Here is a 17,635-nt window from a genome sequence, read left to right as displayed (position 1 = left end):
GAAGGAACAAAACTATATATGTCTACAAACTGATGTTAGAACATTGTGTAGGTTCTCGTCACCCGCCAGTTCAGCTTCTTGAACTATTTTAGTAGAAAATGTCTCAGTAAGTTGGCATCCATAGAAAATAGCGTATCCACTAGCCTGAGATACAAAAGTTTGCTTTGTTCATTGTTGATTAATTTAACCAGTAAAAATTTATTAAAGACGACGATGGCAATAAATTGTTTTGGCACATGCAGTAGCAAGACAAAGTAAACACTAGATGGCATGTGCAAACCAACATTGAAGAAATGTTCGTAATGTAGTAGTTGTTCTGGTTTCGTTCCCTTGAGGTTGAACATGAATTGTACTCGTGTGTATGATCAATTGTTTCTTCACCTGAGTGGTAATGCTTGGATAGTGGTAGCAGATGATTGACGGGTGAATAATTTTTTAATCAATGTTGATTTGGATTGTTTGAGTTATTTTACAGAAGTTACTTTCTGTTTGAGTGGTGGTTGATCTAATTTAATTATTTTTAGAAATTTATGTATGCATGTATTTGGTTTTTGATTTTCATTTTGTTGTATGCATGTATTGGGTTTTTTATTTTCTATACCCTCAATATATGTTCTTTATCTGATCTCATTTCTAGATGTTGGACTGAACATCTACTTGCTTATGAGAATAGTTTGAAAAGTGGATAGACTTACCGTAGTTCGATCAGCATAAGGACATGTGACTGGAAGGGAGAGGTGGATGAACTATGTTTGCTCCGCTTTGATAGTTTTCCTACGTTCCAAACATCAAAGAATACATTTTTTCCTGTTTATTTGAATCCTAAGTTTTACACATACATTAATTCCCTATTCCTATATTTTGTACTGTTCCATTATTCTTATTCCCTCCATTCCAGACATGGCCTACCATATAACAGTGTGTTTCCCTGCTTACGCTATTGCTCCTGTTAGAAATTAGCATGTGTTCAAAAAAAATCTAGATGAGCATACGTGTTGTTCTCTATATTTTTATCTTTGAATGCGAACATGTGCAATTAATTTGCTCTTAGATTCATAATACATAGTTTTCAGATGCAATGAGCAAATTCTCTCTAAGACACACGATTTTGGTTATGCATTTTTATCGAGGGGGGGGGGCGTTGAACGTGGTTACCATGATTATCACGAAATTTTAATTAAAATTTTGAGTTCAAAATTTTAATGAACAGAAACTAAAAAACTGAAAATTCTAACAACATGCCTCTTGTATTTAGTATTTATAGCATTGTAAGCAGTTTATACAACACATATTGCAACATACACTGGACTCTAAGAGACTATGAGATCATATAGCAATAAAATGATCAAGGGAAACATAGGGACTAACAAATATAATTCAGAGACACATATATTAACCTTATAAATACATCATCCAGAACAGATCAGTCAAACAAATATAGTTCCGACTAGACTTAAATCCTTGTTCTAAAAACAGTGAATTGTTGTTGCAGTTATTTTATTTATAAGGATTAATATACACTTAAAGTTAAGAATCCCAGCAGGTCATTTGCTCAAAAGGACATATATATGTGTCAAAGAACATACTCGATCAAACTAGGACTAAAGAAAGTGAACTTTTTTTTCTGTAAAAAATCTGGACATCTAATAATACATGCAAGGATCGACATGTCTCTCGGTGTGATTTGGTTTAGTCAGACAAGGATTTGCAGGGTGTGCAGTGGAAATTCTTTTTAGTAGCCTCTCTTAGCTGTCTTGGAAATTGGAATTTTATTATATGTACTCTCTCAGTCTGGAATTACTTGTCGCATAAATGGATAAAAGTGGACTTATCTAGACTTACTTTAGTTTTGGATACATCCGTTTTCATCCATTTCTTTGATAAGTATTTCCGGACGGAGGGAGTATAAGACAGTAATGTAATCCCAAGACAACAGAAGTTCGATTATATGCATGTATGGCAATATTAGTAATATATGTTTTACTTCAGTTCATGCTAGCATGTATCAGATCTTTATAAAACAGAAAGTTTTGCCTACATAGAAATATAAAGAAGGTACTGAAGGAGGGTTTGCTACATGCTACATACTCTCCTCCGTCTGGAAATACTTTTCAGAAAAATGAATAAAAATGAATGTATCTAGAACTAAAATATGTTTAGATACATTCGTTTCTCCAACAAGTATTTCCGGACGGAGGGTGTATATCTTAACCACGAGCAATCTGTAGTTGTATCCTCTCAAAAGATATATTTATTTTTGGAAGATTATTATTCATCAAATATGTTTCTTCAAATGTACTACATGTACTATATTCGATGGTTTAAAAGTGTACTATTACAATTCACATGGGCATTTACTATATCTAGCATCTCGATAGCCCAACTTTCCTAAGATTATGTATTTGGTTTGTTCACTATTTAGTCCCTCATACTTACTGGTAGTATTGATCATATTATATCATTGGCCAACATTGCACAAATAATTTCTAGCAAAGAACATTTGGTACTCTCTTTTTCTTAAATCGGGAATACGTGGCATTCCTTTACTTTTACTAGAATAGGAAAAATTTCTTGTTAAACATATCATTGATTTGCTCCTATAATCTTGATACATATTTTTGATCTTCACTAAGCAAATTACGTACATGAGTATATTTTTGGCAAAAAGTCCCTTTTTTTTATTATGCATCTTGTATTCACATCAATCGTTGCGCTCTTGATTTTTCTGGAACCGACACTTTTTACCATTGAAGGTGCAATTGATCAAAAATTATTTTATGCATTGCAAAACTTGCAACATCATCTTCAGATTAGTTGTTGGACTATCAAGATCATGCACTTGATGAAGATAGCAATGACTCCTTGAATGTATTATGAATGTCTACAATAATAATGAGAAAGAAGCATTATGATGTATCGAATATTGTACTACCCGATATTTTATTCTATTCAATAGTCATTTCGTTTTTAGTATTCCCATGTTATATTTCTTACACTTTTTTGTTTGTTTTGGACTTCCTTTCGACACACAAAGTATAGACTTATTATCCGCCCAATCAAATTTGGACGCTTACATTTGATTTGAATGTTTGTCTATTCATGTCATGAGACTTATATTGTGAATGACATTGTTTACAAGGTGTCCCGTCTTAGATGCTATGGGGACAAGGTGTATTGCCATTATGCTCGTTAAAGTGCTTAGGCGCCCCCTTAGGCATCACGTAGACGTGAGGGTGGTTGGTACTACCCTTAGATCACCTTATCAATTTATAAAGAATGGTGAATACATCATGTAACTATGCAAAAATTGAGAGGACTTATACTATAAAATCTTTGTGAATGATTGGAAATAGGCAAGAAACAAAGAGGCAACAATTATTTGATGCCGCGCCTCTACCTCTTACTAGTACTATGCTAAAGCTTTTCACGTGTTTGGGTTGCTCCTCTCTTGTCCGATGTGCATATACACCATGCATGGCCAAAACTCTATACTGAATTAGCACACGGGAGGTCAGAGCTCGTATCCTCCCGCGACGCCCCCGTGGGCGCACCGGAGGATAACCCTAGCCGCCGGCGAGCGCTCCTCCACCTCTCCTTCCCCCCTCATTGCCTTCAAGGGGCATGACTGGGCGAAGCCCGACCAGTGTCGATGATGGCAGGGCACTCCTCTTCCCCTAGTGCGGGTGGTGAGATGGCCTAGGTGCTACGTTGGGTGTAGGGCGCGGCAGCACGACATCGTGCCGGGGTTGGTCCACTGCGGCGGCGTGGCGGTGGTGCGTTGGGTGGTGCAGCAGTGGCGGGCACGCCTTGGTCGCCAGGAACGGCGAGGTCGAGGCCAGATTTAGGGCCTCGTGGCGCAGGCTGAGGGCAGCACAGGCTACAGGTCCATGCCCTTGCCATGGCCACGACGGGTGGTGGTGTGACACACCAACGACTGGCAGGTGGTACAGGTCGGGGACGACGACTACGGCGGCCCGGCCAGATCTGACTTCGTGGCGGCGCAGGTGGGCAGCGGCCTTGGTGTGGCTGGCGCTCCGATCGTGGGCGGTAGTGATACGTCTCAAACATATCTATGATTTTTGATGGTTTCACGCTGTTATCTTGTCAACTTTGAATGTTTTGTTTACCTTTTATATCTTTTTTGGGACTAACTTATTAATCCAGTGCCAAGTGCCAGTTCCTGTTTTTTCTGTGTTTTTGACTCTTTTCAGATCTGATTTTGGAACGGAGTCCAAACATAATAAAATCCCCGAAATAAATTTTTCCAGAATGGAAGAAGATCGGGAGGCTTGAGGGCCAAGGCAGTGGGCCCACAGGGGGCCCACAAGCCCTGTTGCCGCGGCTAGGGGGAGGCCGCGACAACCAAGCTTGTGGCCCCCCTGGCGCTCCCCTTCCCTAGGTCTTTGGCCTATAAATTCCCTAAAAATCCAGAAAAAATCAGGGCATCCACGAAAACACTTTTCCGTCGCCGCAAGCTTCCGTTTCCGCGAGATCTCATCTGGAGACCCTTCCCGGTGCCCTGTCGGAGGGGACTTTGGAGTTGGAGGGCTTCTACATAACATCATCGCCTCTCCAATGATTCGTGAGTAGTCCACTTCAGACCTACGGGTCCGTAGTTAGTAGCTAGATGGCTTCTTCTCTCTCTTGGATCTTCAATACAAAGTTCTTCATGATCTTCATGGAGATCTATCCGATGTAATCCTCTTTGGTGGTGTGTTTGTCGAGATTCGATGAATTGTGGATTTGTGATCAGATTATCTATGACTTATATTTGAGTCTTTGCTGATTTCTTATATGCATGATTTGATATCCTTGTAAGTCTCTCCGAGTCTTGGGTTTTGTTTGGCCAACTAGATCTATGATTCTTGCAATGGGAGAAGTGCTTGGTTTTTTGGTTCATACCGTGTGGTGACCTTTCCCAGTGACAGAAGGGGAAGCAAGGCACGCATCGTGTTGTTGCCATCAAGGGTAACAAGATGGGCTTTTATCGTAGATATGAGATTGTCCATCTACATCATGTCATCTTGCTTAAGGCGTTACTCTGTTCTTTTGGACTTAATACACTAGATGCATGTTGGATAGCGGTCGACGTGTGGAGTAATAGTAGTAGATGCAGAAAGTATCGGTCTACTTGTTTTGGACGTGATGCCTATAGATGTAATCATTGCCTTAGATAACGTCACGACTTTGCGCGGTTCTACCAATTGCTCGACAGTAATTCGTTCATCCACCGTCTACTTGCTTTCATGAGAGAAGCCACTAGTGAACACTACGCCCCCCGGGTCTATTCACAACTATCGTTTCCACTTTCACTTTTACTTTGCTCTGTTTACTCTTTGCTTTCAGTTCTCACTTTGCAAACAATCTATAAGGGATTGACAACCCCTTCATAGCGTTGGGTGCAAGCTCTTTGTGTTTGTGCGGGTACTTGTGACTTGACGAGATATTCCACTGGTTCGATACCTTGGTTCTCAAAACTGAGGGAAATACTTAGCGCCACTGTGCTACATCACCCTTTCCTCTTCAAGGGAACACCAACGCAAGGCTCCAAGGCTGCGGGGAGATCCTTTGCATATTTGCCAAGGAAGTCCCTAAAGGCGTAGCCATAGCAACAGGATTCCTGGCGCCGTACCAGGGAAGGTCTGTTGTCGCAGTAGCAGGTAGCACAAGGAAAACCGACGGGCGGTGGCCTTTGGTGGCGCGGCGGCTAGACGGTGGCTTGGCAGCTCTGCTAGCGTCGATGGCCGACTTCTACTCCGACTTTGGCTTGTCTACGGGCAAACCATATCGACCCTCGTTTCACCCTCACGTCATGTGCTTGCTACGTGCGCCGGAGAGCTGGGCCTCTCCCAACTACAATCCATCTCTCGTCTCATGTCCGGTCCGGGGTAGCAAAACTGAGCTCGTCTCGCGCCCGGTACAGCAAGACCGAGCTCGTCTCGCGTCCGGTGCTGTAGGACCGAGCTCTTCTCGTGACCGGTATAACAGGATAAGTCGATGGAGGCCAGTTTTGGTCAACCTATTGGGACTCGGCGCTGGGGGCCATCCAGGGGTATGAAAGGCGACTCCTTTATCTCCTCTCTTTGGTTGAGGTAGTGGTGTGTCTCGGGTGCGGTGGGGTCAGTGTCTTGGATGCCGAGGCGGCAGCCTTGGTGTTGGTAGCACGGTGCTCATGGGCACAACCCGTGGCTCGGTGTTGCCCGATGACCATGGCTGTGTGGGCTGCGTGGTAACAGGGGTGTGGCGTTCGATGGCGGTGAGTATTGCCCGCCATGAAAACCTATTCTATCTTCGGATGGATCGGCGGCAGCGAAACTCGTTCCCTTCTTGAAGGCGTCGTCGCGGCTCTCATTGCCCGTCATGGTGCTCCAAGGGAATCTCTGATCCTCGGATCAGGCGATGACGGTGCTCCGATGTCGTAACCTTCCTGAAGGTGCCACCTCGGAGCCCACGGTTCGTTGTATGTTGCTTCATCTCTTCGCGGTGGCATGTTCACGATTGAATACCCCGTTTGTTCTTGTAGTGCTAGGGTGGTGTTGCTCCGCTCGTCACCTATGTATCTTACCTTGGGTGTGTGCGTCTGTATCAGGATGTTTATGATGCTTGCTTTATATAAAACAGGACGAAAGTCTTTTTCGATTAACTTGAGTCTGGCGGGCTTAAAAAAACTCATGGTGCAAAACTCGGGCCCAGGCCCGGCCCGACCCGACCATCGGGCATAGTTTTTGGGCCCAAGCCCGGCCCGACCCGATAGTCCTGGCCCGACATAGGCACAAAAAATAGTTTTTGCAGGCTCGAACTTGGCACGGCCCGACCTTGAGGCTTGATTCTGAGGCCCATGCCTGGCCCGGCCCGGCCTGGAATCTCGGGTCGGATTGGGTCGGGCTGGCCGGGCCGTGTTTTTCATGGCGAGGCCTAATTTACACTGCTTGCTCTGCTCCATCACTTGTGCATTCTCTTAGTCCTCTTGCTAAGTCATGCTGTTCTTTCTAATTATAGGAGACCGCGTTCGGTGATGGATGGACACAACTAAGGTGGTTTAAGGTAGAAAAGGGATCTGGTGTTTTGAGGGATAAATGGAATGGTAGGTGGGATGGGAGACATGATCAAAGGTTTGTAAGTTGGACAATATTTGGATCTGGTGTTTTGAGGGATAAATGGAATGGTAGGTGGGATGGGAGACATGATCAAAGGTTTGTAAGTTGGACAATATTTACATGGAGTGCTTTGCACCGGCGCGCAGTCGAATCGTTCGGCCGACCGCGTGCGGGCTGTCCGATCCGCCAACTGTACGCCCCGCGTACATCGTTAGATCTTTATGAAGAAAAAAATTTAATGCAATAAATTTCGTTCATGATGTAACAATTTTTGTCCACGGTTGTAATAAAAATCTAGTTATAGCAAAAAAAAATCAATGTGATCGTAACCAAAAAACGAAGCTGATGATGCGTGGTAGCAAAACAAAATAAGGGTTGTAGCAAAACAATCCGGTGAACTCGAATAGCAACTCTCACGAACGTGTATGCAACTTTTTTAATAAACGGTTGGAGCAAAAAATAATACCGGTTATAGCAAAAATCAAACGCAGTGTAGATTTTTTTTTCAACGAACTCGAGTTGCAATCAAACATGAATGCAACTTTTTAATAAACAAATTGTAGCAAAATAAGAAACGCTTGTAGCAAGTTTAGACGTGGTTGTAGCAAATCTGAGCGAAATAATGTTGCATGCCTGGCTAGGCAGCCGCGCGGGCCGCGAGCGACCGGCCAAATGATTCGAACGGCGCTCCGGCTGCAAGCGTTTTCCAATATTTATTCGTCATGTTTATACGCAATACCATTGAAGTAGTGAAAGACGATCAATGTAAACGATTCAATGGCAATGATTCTCGAGGAAATCGCAAAAGCTACCATCTTTTGGGGTCGTTTTTTGCATGCTTTACCTATTCTTTGTGTTTATTGCAGAGCACACCATACATTATTAGAAGGATTTGGACACCAACTAACTCACGGTATAGTAATAAACTCAAAGTTGCAATTGGTTAACTTTATAGTTGGTGTTCTCTGCAACAAACACGAAGAGTAGGCGATCTAGATAGAAACGCAAAAAAGATGGTGGTCTTTGCAATTTCCCCAAGATCATACAACTACTATTAGCTCCCATGTTTTGTCCATATTTGCATTTATTGTTTTTCATAAAAATATGCATTACATATGTGGTTTGCAACGTTGCAAGAATGCCGGTTCATTCGGATCAATTTTACAATTGCGCTTTCAAATTCTTTTTTTCTTCTTAAAATGCTTCAAATCTACGTGATTTTTGACTCCCAAGCAAATAAGTCACAAGTCGAAAGGAGAAAACGAGGTAAGACAGATGGTTAGTTTTCTTGTCACCCAACAAGGCTTAGGGTCCCTCCGGGAACACTCCCACTCCCAACTCAACGAAGCCGAAGTGGTGGAGCAGAGCGGCACGCAGTTTGTTTTTACGATGTAAACATTCCGACGCTCCTCATCCAGCGTTAAGCGGAGCGGAGTCGCGAGAATGGTCCGTTGCCCAACTGGCCCTTAGAGCAACTCCAACGGGGAGATCTATTTCGTCTGTCACTGTCCGTTTGAGGCCGCGCAAACAAAACGGATGACCCAACGCGCCGGCTCATTGTCAAAATCCGTCCGCCTCGCATCCGCGCCGATCCATTTCTGACACAAATTTGAGACTGAAATGCGTCGTCCTCTCGGTGTTCGTCCCAACCACCCATGGCAACATAATTTATGACGTCCGTCCTCCTCGGATCCACGCGTCAGCGGTCGCAGTCGACCTTTTTTAATCCGCGTGTGCGGTGGATTCCGCCTCATCTGCTTCCAGACCCCCGTCCCCATCTCGCCACCCCTCTGTTCCCTCATCGGCGACCTTGGCCAGCAACCATGGCCGACCCCGCCCAAAACAACGCAACACCCCCGTCGTCTATGCCCGCGCGCTGCGCCGGGAAGAGGTTGCCTACCTCCAGCATAAGAGGGCCATGACGGAGGTGCACACCCGTGCTGCGCCACCAGCAGCCATGACCGGCTCCACCCAAAACAACGACAACACCCCCATCGTCTATGCCCGCGCGCTGCTCCTGGAGGAGGTCGCATACCTCCAGCATAAGAGGGCCCTGCGCCTGGCGGAGGAGCGCGCCCGTGTTGCTCCACCGCCGTCACCAGCACTGCCCGCCCCGCGCCGGCGCAACCCGACCTCACCGCCGCCGGTGAGGACGCCTAGGGTGTTTTTTTCCTTTTAAATTATATAATGTAACAAGGACGTGTGAACTCTTTAATTAATGCTTGTTTATTATTTTTGAAAATGTCTTTTTTTGACTCGCCGGTAAAAAATGGGTCGGACCAGCGTTAGACGCATTGCGACGATCCGAACGTCGAAGCGAACGTTGGTGTCCACCGGATCGACCCAGATAAAAAAACAGACAAAATAACGGTCTGTGTGGATCGGTCGGTTGGAGTTGCTCTTAGTATCAACATTCTTATTTTAGTTTTTTCTGCAACGTTGACTTTGAAGACCTGGTTTGGACGCCGGACACTCCCAACTCCGTTGTGCTCACGGACAGGAAAAATAGGAAAAACAAGTGAAAAAAACTCTTTGCCAGCTCAGGCCCCGTACGCCCGCCCGAGATCCAAAGCCCCCCCTTTCCCTGATCTCTCCCCGTCGCGCGCGCCAGCTCGCCGGCGCGCACGCACGCACGCGGCCGCGGAAATGGCGGACGACTCTACGGCCAGCGCCAGCGCCCCCGCCCCCGCCCCGTCGTCGCCCTGCCCCGGCCCCTCCCGGCCCACGGACCCCGACTTCCTCAGCTGCGTCCTCCAGCCCCCGACCCCCTCCTCCTCCTCCTCCCGCCCCGACCCCGACTACGCCGCCCTCCGCCGCCTCCTCCTCCGCCGCAAGTCTCCCTCCGCGCTCAACCATCGCATGGTACCCGCCCTTAGATCCCTCCTCCCGCCAATGGTATCATGTTCGTTTTCATGCGTCGGGGACAATGTAATGATTGGATGGATTGCTACGGGGACGCTGCAGGAGTGGCGGTGCAACGGCAAGGGGTACGTCGCATACCGGAACTTCCTCCTCCGCCGTATTGACGGCGGTGGCGCATCAAGCAGCGCCCACAGCACGCCCGGCAACAGGTGACGCCCCCTCTGTTTGCTCTGTACTTCAGTCGCCTGACACGCGCCTACCTTTGACGAAACGAGACCAAAACGTTGCTAAGTTTGTGTACGGTGCTGTAATTAATGTAATTTCGAACTACTGCTTATGTTTGTCCACTTAGTTTCTTCTCACGCCCAATCGTTTAAGCATGAGGTCTGTTATGAAGGGTGAAATCTAACATCCTGGGCTTTCTCATTGACCAGTGGGAGGTGGTTTGCTAGCCCTACTGCATTTTCTGAAGCAGACAGCTGGAGTTCTATCAGGGTTTGTTCTTTTAGCTTTTCCCACGAAGCTTGTTCTGTTCCTGAAGAAGTGTGTGTACACATGTTGCGGTGAAGTCTGATGTTACTTCTTTGCCGCAGGACCTCAGAAGTAACAGCGGTATGTTAAGCCGCACCTTGAGTGTCAGCTCAAAGCAGAGCGAACCTGAGCGCCATGTCAGATTCGCCGAACCTGCATACTCATTTGTTGGAATGCATTGCATCTTTGACAACTGCAAAGCATCAGGTTATTTGCTCGTAGTCATGCTAGACAGTGTCTTCTGTGTCAACTAGTATTCTCATATGACCTAATTGAATGGTATTGATTTTTTCCTTGGCAGTTACCGTATTGAAATTTGGCCGCATGAATTCAGATGTGCTTGCTTATGGTTCATCCGATGGCACTTTGACGGTTTGCCAGGTTTCTGAGCCGCCATCTGTTCTTCAAAAATTAACAGGACATTCTAAAGATATCACAGGTTGACCACTTAATCGTGTTTGTAAAGCTATCTTTTTTTTTGTATATCTACCTTCACTTTCAACAATTTCTCTGGTTTCAAGTGCTAGGAAAACTGAGATCTACACCTAGTAGCATGCATTCCTATGTGCATAAAATCTGCATAGGACCATGTCCCTTGTGTCATGTGTTGCATTGATAATGTGCTACAGTGCCCATCTCCTGATGTTTATGGGTCTGATTCGGCATATACCTCAGTAACCAAGAACTACTTAAGCCATGTAATGTTACAAAATAACTTTGTACTCCCTCCCTCCCATAATATAAGAGTGTGTTCTACACTAGTGTAGTGTCAAAACCACTTATATTATGGGGCGGAGGGAGTAGTTCTCATGCAAGTTAATGAAGGCTTGCTATGCATACCCAAAGCTTTTGGTTCCCACTGCTGTCATGTTTAGCAAATATACTGATTCGTTAATTGTGGTTTCCTGTTATGAATAATACATTCCTCTCTGGTCAAGAGGATAAACCCTGAGTATATAGAATCATTATGCACAGAAGTGATACCAATAACTAAATAAATTTGGGCTTGTGATAGCTAAAGGAGTAGTGCAAGACTTGAAAAACTATGATATTCTTTGTATTTTGTGAATATAAGCGAAGCATGATCAATTCGAGCTGTACTTTCCTGTCTATTCCCGTATCTTGAGTTTATTATTCTAACTGCATTACAGATTTTGATTTTTCATCTAATAACCAGTACATAGCTTCATGCTCTATGGATAAAACTGTGAGAGTGTGGGAGATCTCTAAAGGCACTTGTATCAGAGTCGTATATGGAGTTTCTTCCCAGCTATGCATCTGCTTTCATCCAGTAAGTCCAGACTTAGCAGGAAAGTATGATTGCTAATTTTTTCCCATTCCTTTCACCAATGCTTTTTACCTGCATCTGCAGTGCTAATAACTCATTGTTCCTTTTACAGTAACCAACATATATTATCTCTCATATCATATATTTACTAGTGGTACTTTATTGCAGGTGAACAATAATTTGCTGTTAGTTGGCAATGCAAACAGGGAAATCAATGTAAATTTCCTGCCCTGTTGCTCTCACAATTTATATACAATAGTATGCTTTTGCATATGTTGCTTGTTGGCTGGTCCTCCGATTAATTTTCTGTTGTGCAATAAAAAAAATGATGTTGGTCTGTTGTGGTATTTATTTCAATGTAAATGATGTACCTGTAGTCTGTCAAATAATTTAAAATCACATCAACCTTTGTAATCAGAAACATTTTCCATCAATTGCTTTAACGGCCGTGTGATCCAATTTTATTTCTGATCTAGGCAATTAATTTTAGCACTGGGAGGGTAATCAGCAAACTCACTTGTGACAATGCGGTTACAGCGTTGGATATAGACCACACTGGTCAGCTTATTTTTGCTGGTGATGCGCAGGTATCAAATAACTTAATTTGCTAAATACTACTGTGGATTTTAAATTTTGTAGTTTTGAATTGATGTTTGAAATGTGCAGGGTTACATATACACTATTAGTGTGAACTCTCACACAGGGTCGTTATCTAGAACTCATAAGAACAAGAGTTGTAAGAGCAAATCTCCTGTTACAACCATCCAGTACCGTACCTTCTCTCTCGTCGCACGTTGTCCAGTACTTCTATCTTGTGCTCAAGATGGAAACCTGTATTTCTTCAGGTGTGTACTTTATTTCAGCCCATCCTGTTGTGGCTAGGCTACCACTTTTATCTCACCAGTATTCTGTTATTGGCATTTCAGCATTGCAACAAATTCCCATGGATACTTGACTCTCATATGCTCTGTAAAATTGGCTTCACCAGTGCAGAATATACGTGCTTCTTTCTGTCCACTTCTTTCCCTTGAGAAAGGGGAATTCATAGGTGAGTTGGAATTATTTGTTGTTGCTTTTTTCCGAGAAACCATAGTTGTTGGCTCTAGTTAGCTGAAACTTAGAGCCTGTTTGGGACTGCTTCAATTCATCAAAATCAGCTTCACTTCATCAAATTCACTTTGGAGCAGTTTCATACAAAAGCTATGGCACTATCAAGTGAATGTTTGGCTTCCATCTAGCTCCAGCTTCAAGAATAAAAAATTTGGTGGAAGGAATCTATTTGATTGGTTGAGGGAAAAGAAATGAAGGGGTATCCACTTACTGGTGGCAGTGGTGGGTAATTTCTCCTCAACTCCAGCTTCTAGAGTTTTTCGGAGCACCCTCTCAGGAGCTTCATAAAAAATTTGAAGTTATACCCCAGATTCTAGTTATTTTGCGGAGCAGCATATCGTGGAGCTACCCCGTTTGGCTTGTCTTTTCTGAAACAGAGCTGAATTTTAAGGAGCAGAGCAGTCCCAAACAGGCTCTTAAGCTGCTGATCATCCAGATTCTAGGGCCATCTTGTTCCCATCAGTTTGCACCCAATTGCTAATGCACTTTTGCATTGCCTGCCCTCAAATCTTGCTCAACTATTTCATTAATCACTGTGAATGCTGAGTCATGGTTTTAGTCCAGTGAAGTATCAAGACAATCACAGTTGCCACTTAATGCCAAGTTTTCCTGGTCAAACTTTGTTACACTACTTTTTTGGGCAGTTGAGTTGAACTTTTGAAACAAATTAATAACCTGCGATGGATATCTTTGGCAACTGAGTGTGCTTGCTTTTCCAAGAATAAATGCATCATCTGCCGTTCACCAGTTGCTACCTTTTGTGTTCCGCCTATAAGAATATAATGCATTCCTGAAACTTTTGCAAACATAAGTAAATAAATCTAGCTGACTTTTATTTTCTTCTGAATATGAAGTGACTGGCAGTGGGGATTCAAATGTTTATTTCTATGATTTGGCTCGACCAAAGAATTCATGTGTAAATAAACTGCAGGTATGCTTAGTGTCCCTCTATTTGTCGCATTTCAAACTTTGGTTACAAATTGATGTATTGATGAAACCATTTACATTCCTGAAGGGACACGGCTCTCCAGTAATGGGAGTGGCCTGGAATCATGGGGAAAATTTGCTTGCCTCATCTGATTCAGACGGTACAGTTATTGTATGGAAACGGGCAAAAACTAATTAGAGTGAACGCCACATCTCGAGGATGCTTGTATACAGCAATTGTAGAGGCTGATACATTGTCCCTACATTGTACCTTCCACCATGTTGTTTGTAACATACCACAAGGCCTGGGCAAGAAGATGGACCGGCCTTCGATTATATTTACAGAAGTATAGGCCTCCCAGTAGAGTGTAAATCGTTTTTTCCCTGGTGTATCTTGTATCATTTCATGTTTTTGCCCCCAATTACATCGTTTTTGTTGTTCAATGTTGAAAGGTATAGTGGAAACAGTACCCTGGGTTTTCAAAATCCATTTGGTGCATCATGATATTGCTCTTCGAAACAAAGTTTGTGAGCTGAAATGGAAATGTTGCATTGTTCGACAGGTTCAGCATTACCCAGTTCCATTCTGATTTTTGCGATTTACTTTGTATAGTTCCAAGTTACCAACACATCGCACATGTTTAGCAAGAAAAAACGTATTGTTCATGGGCACTTTATAATTCCAAAGCTAACATAGTTTACAAAAACATCTTATAATGTTGGACATAGGAAGTAGATCTCATATGTGTATGTTTTGGCGGTTTTTTTTCCAAGAGCAACTTTGAGTGCTACGGAGGTAACTTTTTTTGGAAAGCTTTCATGTTGCACTTTATTTCATTACAAATAAGGATACATCGTTTATCATATTTTTTTTTGCGGGTGATCGTTTATCATATCCAAAACAATAAAGCTAGGGGGAATATCATCTGAAAAAAGAAGAGTTTAAAGTAAAAGCATGTCTAGGCAACTTGTGTGTTCTGTCGACGACCGAGGCGGAGTGCGGTGCACGAGTGGTCTAGGAAAGCGGAGGGGGTACGGGGTCAAAATAAATAATGAGGATCATCTCCAATATCATTTTGCATTTCTCAAGAAATATAATTTGTTAATAGTTCTTCTTTTTCTGGGTAGAGAGAGGAACTTGTCATTTTAAATTCTTGCGTTCATGAATTCTTCTATAATTTAAATGACTCAATAATAGTTTTTTTATACTTTTAGTTATTACTGATATTTTTCGTTGGATTTCACTCCACCGGTGGTTGGGATCCTATGACCTGGGGGTGACTCTTTTTCCCCTGTCTTTTCCGTTCGTGTGGGTAAAGGAGAAGGAATCGACGAATCAAACAATCACAAACTGTTGAACGGGAGAAAGGATTGGTGGAATAGTTGATGTATTGCTCGAGCCTCGTGGGCATATATATAGGAGTACATGATCATCTTGGAGTACAAGTCAAGGCAGGAACAAATCCTAGTCTATCTATGCTTTCCGAAACAATCACGTTAGTCAACATCCCCCCGCAGTCACAACGGTAACGACGCAGACGGTGAGACTGGAGAAGAGTCCGAAGGTAAGCCGACGGTCATCCCCCCACAGTCGTAACGGTCGATGCATTGTGGAAGATGTGGCTGGAGTGGAAACCGACGAGGTTGCTCAAGCAAGGCGGTAGCCCTTTGTGCGTTGGTCGAGGTAGCCGAGAGCGTAAGGTGGTGTAGCCGTGGTCGATGTAGCCGTGCAAAGAACACCGTGGTCGATGTCGAGTCGGGGTAGCCGGTGTCGAGGAAGTCGCCGTGGAGCCGCGGGCGCAAGGAGGCGTCGAGTTAATCATGGGCGTAGGGGTGTCGAAGTAGTGGTGCGCCGGGAAGAAGATGTAGTTGAGACGTGTCGCGCCGAGTTTGCCAAGCCCGGGGACACATCATGGACGAAGGCACGCATCGGTGTTGCCAGCACCGCGCATGCGTAGACGGACGAAGTCGATGTTGACGATGCGTTGCTCCAAGTTTTTCAGGCCTAGGAACACACCGGGGACGAAGGCACACGTCGGTGGTGCCAGCACCGGGCATGCGGAGACGGGGACCTGCACACAACCTGTACGCCATGTCGAGGAGACTAGTAGAGAAGGACTCGACGATGATTGCGGCGCAAATCGGCGGGGGCCGATGTTGCCCGCGGTGGTCGGAGTAGATGAAGCGGTCGGGGAAGACGACGGTGACGCTGACGATGGGCTGGTGCTGGACGAAGATGAAGGAGGTGGACGGGCGGCGCAACTCGGATGAGCGAGCTGCAGCAGCGCCAAAGAAGAGCGGCGGCGGCGGCCTAATGGCGGCGGCGACGACTGGTTAGGAGCGCGGCGGCGATGCTCGAAGTAGGCGAGTAAGAGCCCGACAACATGACGAAGATCGGCGCGGACGATGGCGTTACCGCGTCGAAGGAGACAGTGCGGCGCATACCACAGGAAGTCGACGCGCGGGGACGGTGGAGTGGACCACGTGCCGCGTCACTACGACCCGAAGGGGCGACGAAGCGGCGGCGCGCGGGTCGGGGCGATGACGGAAGACCTCGGGGTGGCGGCGTAGACCGCGTGCCGAACGCTACGGCCCCGAAGGGGCGATGCGCGGGTCGGTGCTGCCACGGGGACGGTCTCGGGCGGCGGCGGGGATCGCGTGCCACGCTCGCTACGGCCCGATGGGGCAATGCAGCAGCGGCGCGAGGGCCAGTGCAGCCACGGGGACAACCTGCAAAGGACGGCCTCGAGGCGGCAGTAGACCGCGGGCTGCGACACTGCGGCCCGAAGGAGCGACGCAGCGGTAGCGCGCGGATTGGGGCAACCACGGGGAGAACCACTGGGCGGCGGCGCTGCGGCCCGATGGGGCGACGCAGCGGCAGCCCGATGCTCGATCAATGGAGGGGCGCGCTGTACTCGGGACAGTCTTCATGAGGCCTGCGGAGGCTGAAAGACCTCGATGACGGCTAGAGGGGGGGCTGAATAGGCTATTTAAAAACTTCTTTGGATTTGGCTTGAAACTAATGAGGAGATAAACTAAGAGGGTACTTGTCAAGCACAAATCCTAAATGCACTAGGCACTACAACGTGTATCAACAACACGATCTACCAAGATGGACACAATACAGTTCATGTTCAAGTTGTTCACTTTTAGCTTGTTCATGATTAAGTGAATCATTACAATTTTCAAAGTAAGCAAGAACATCTTGGGATCTTTAAAGAGCGTTATTTTTAGCTTTATGAAGAATTTTACTGATCACATAGATATTTTCAGTCAAGTCATCATCACCATCCTCATCGCAAATATCATCGTTATTGCACAGGGAAGATGATACCTCATTGTTACCTCTTTCCATGAGGCACATGTGAACTGGAGGAGTTGATGATGATTCTTTTGGTGAATCACATTCTTCATTAGTCAAAAGTACTTCATATTTCTTGATTTCCCCTAAATGATTAGTCATAGAGCAACTAGGGAGAAACAAGATATTTTGATCAAGAGGACACGAGGAAGCAGGCATATCACCACAGACATTTGTCGAGGGATCTTTAGGTGAAATGCATGGCCTATCAGCACAATAATTTACACTATGTGTGGTGCTAGATATGCTCGTGTCCATAGAGGCTATGACATTTTCATCAACATATATTTCTTCACTCACCATGTCATTACCTTGTGAGATTGAAGATGCTGAGGTGTGCAAGCAATCGGATATGTAAGTAGGGGTGGACTCTTTAAGATCGAAAAGAGTGAAGAGCTCATGCACCAACTCCTTCATCATAATACCGTCTTCATCAAGATTGGACCCACCATATATATC

The 17,635-nt window shown here is 45.1% G+C and overlaps 1 protein-coding gene across 1 annotated transcript; it reads left to right on the top strand.

Annotated features, from left to right (window-relative positions):
• The first annotated feature begins 9,743 nt into the window (after positions 1-9,743).
• On the top strand, positions 9,744-14,375 carry LOC123441939 (WD repeat-containing protein 13). Its single transcript, XM_045118104.1, has 12 exons — positions 9,744-9,959; positions 10,062-10,168; positions 10,394-10,454; positions 10,553-10,697; positions 10,792-10,929; positions 11,642-11,781; positions 11,947-11,994; positions 12,255-12,365; positions 12,445-12,623; positions 12,705-12,826; positions 13,743-13,819; positions 13,904-14,375. The coding sequence occupies exons 1-12, from the start codon at positions 9,744-9,746 to the stop codon at positions 14,012-14,014; spliced, it is 1,455 nt and encodes a 484-aa protein (XP_044974039.1). The 3' UTR covers positions 14,015-14,375.
• The last annotated feature ends 3,260 nt before the right edge of the window (positions 14,376-17,635 follow it).

Source organism: Hordeum vulgare, chromosome 3H (assembly GCF_904849725.1).
Source record: "Hordeum vulgare subsp. vulgare chromosome 3H, MorexV3_pseudomolecules_assembly, whole genome shotgun sequence".
In the NCBI taxonomy this organism is placed as follows: Eukaryota; Viridiplantae; Streptophyta; class Magnoliopsida; order Poales; family Poaceae; genus Hordeum; species Hordeum vulgare.
This window is presented reverse-complemented; position numbering and strand designations above follow the sequence as displayed.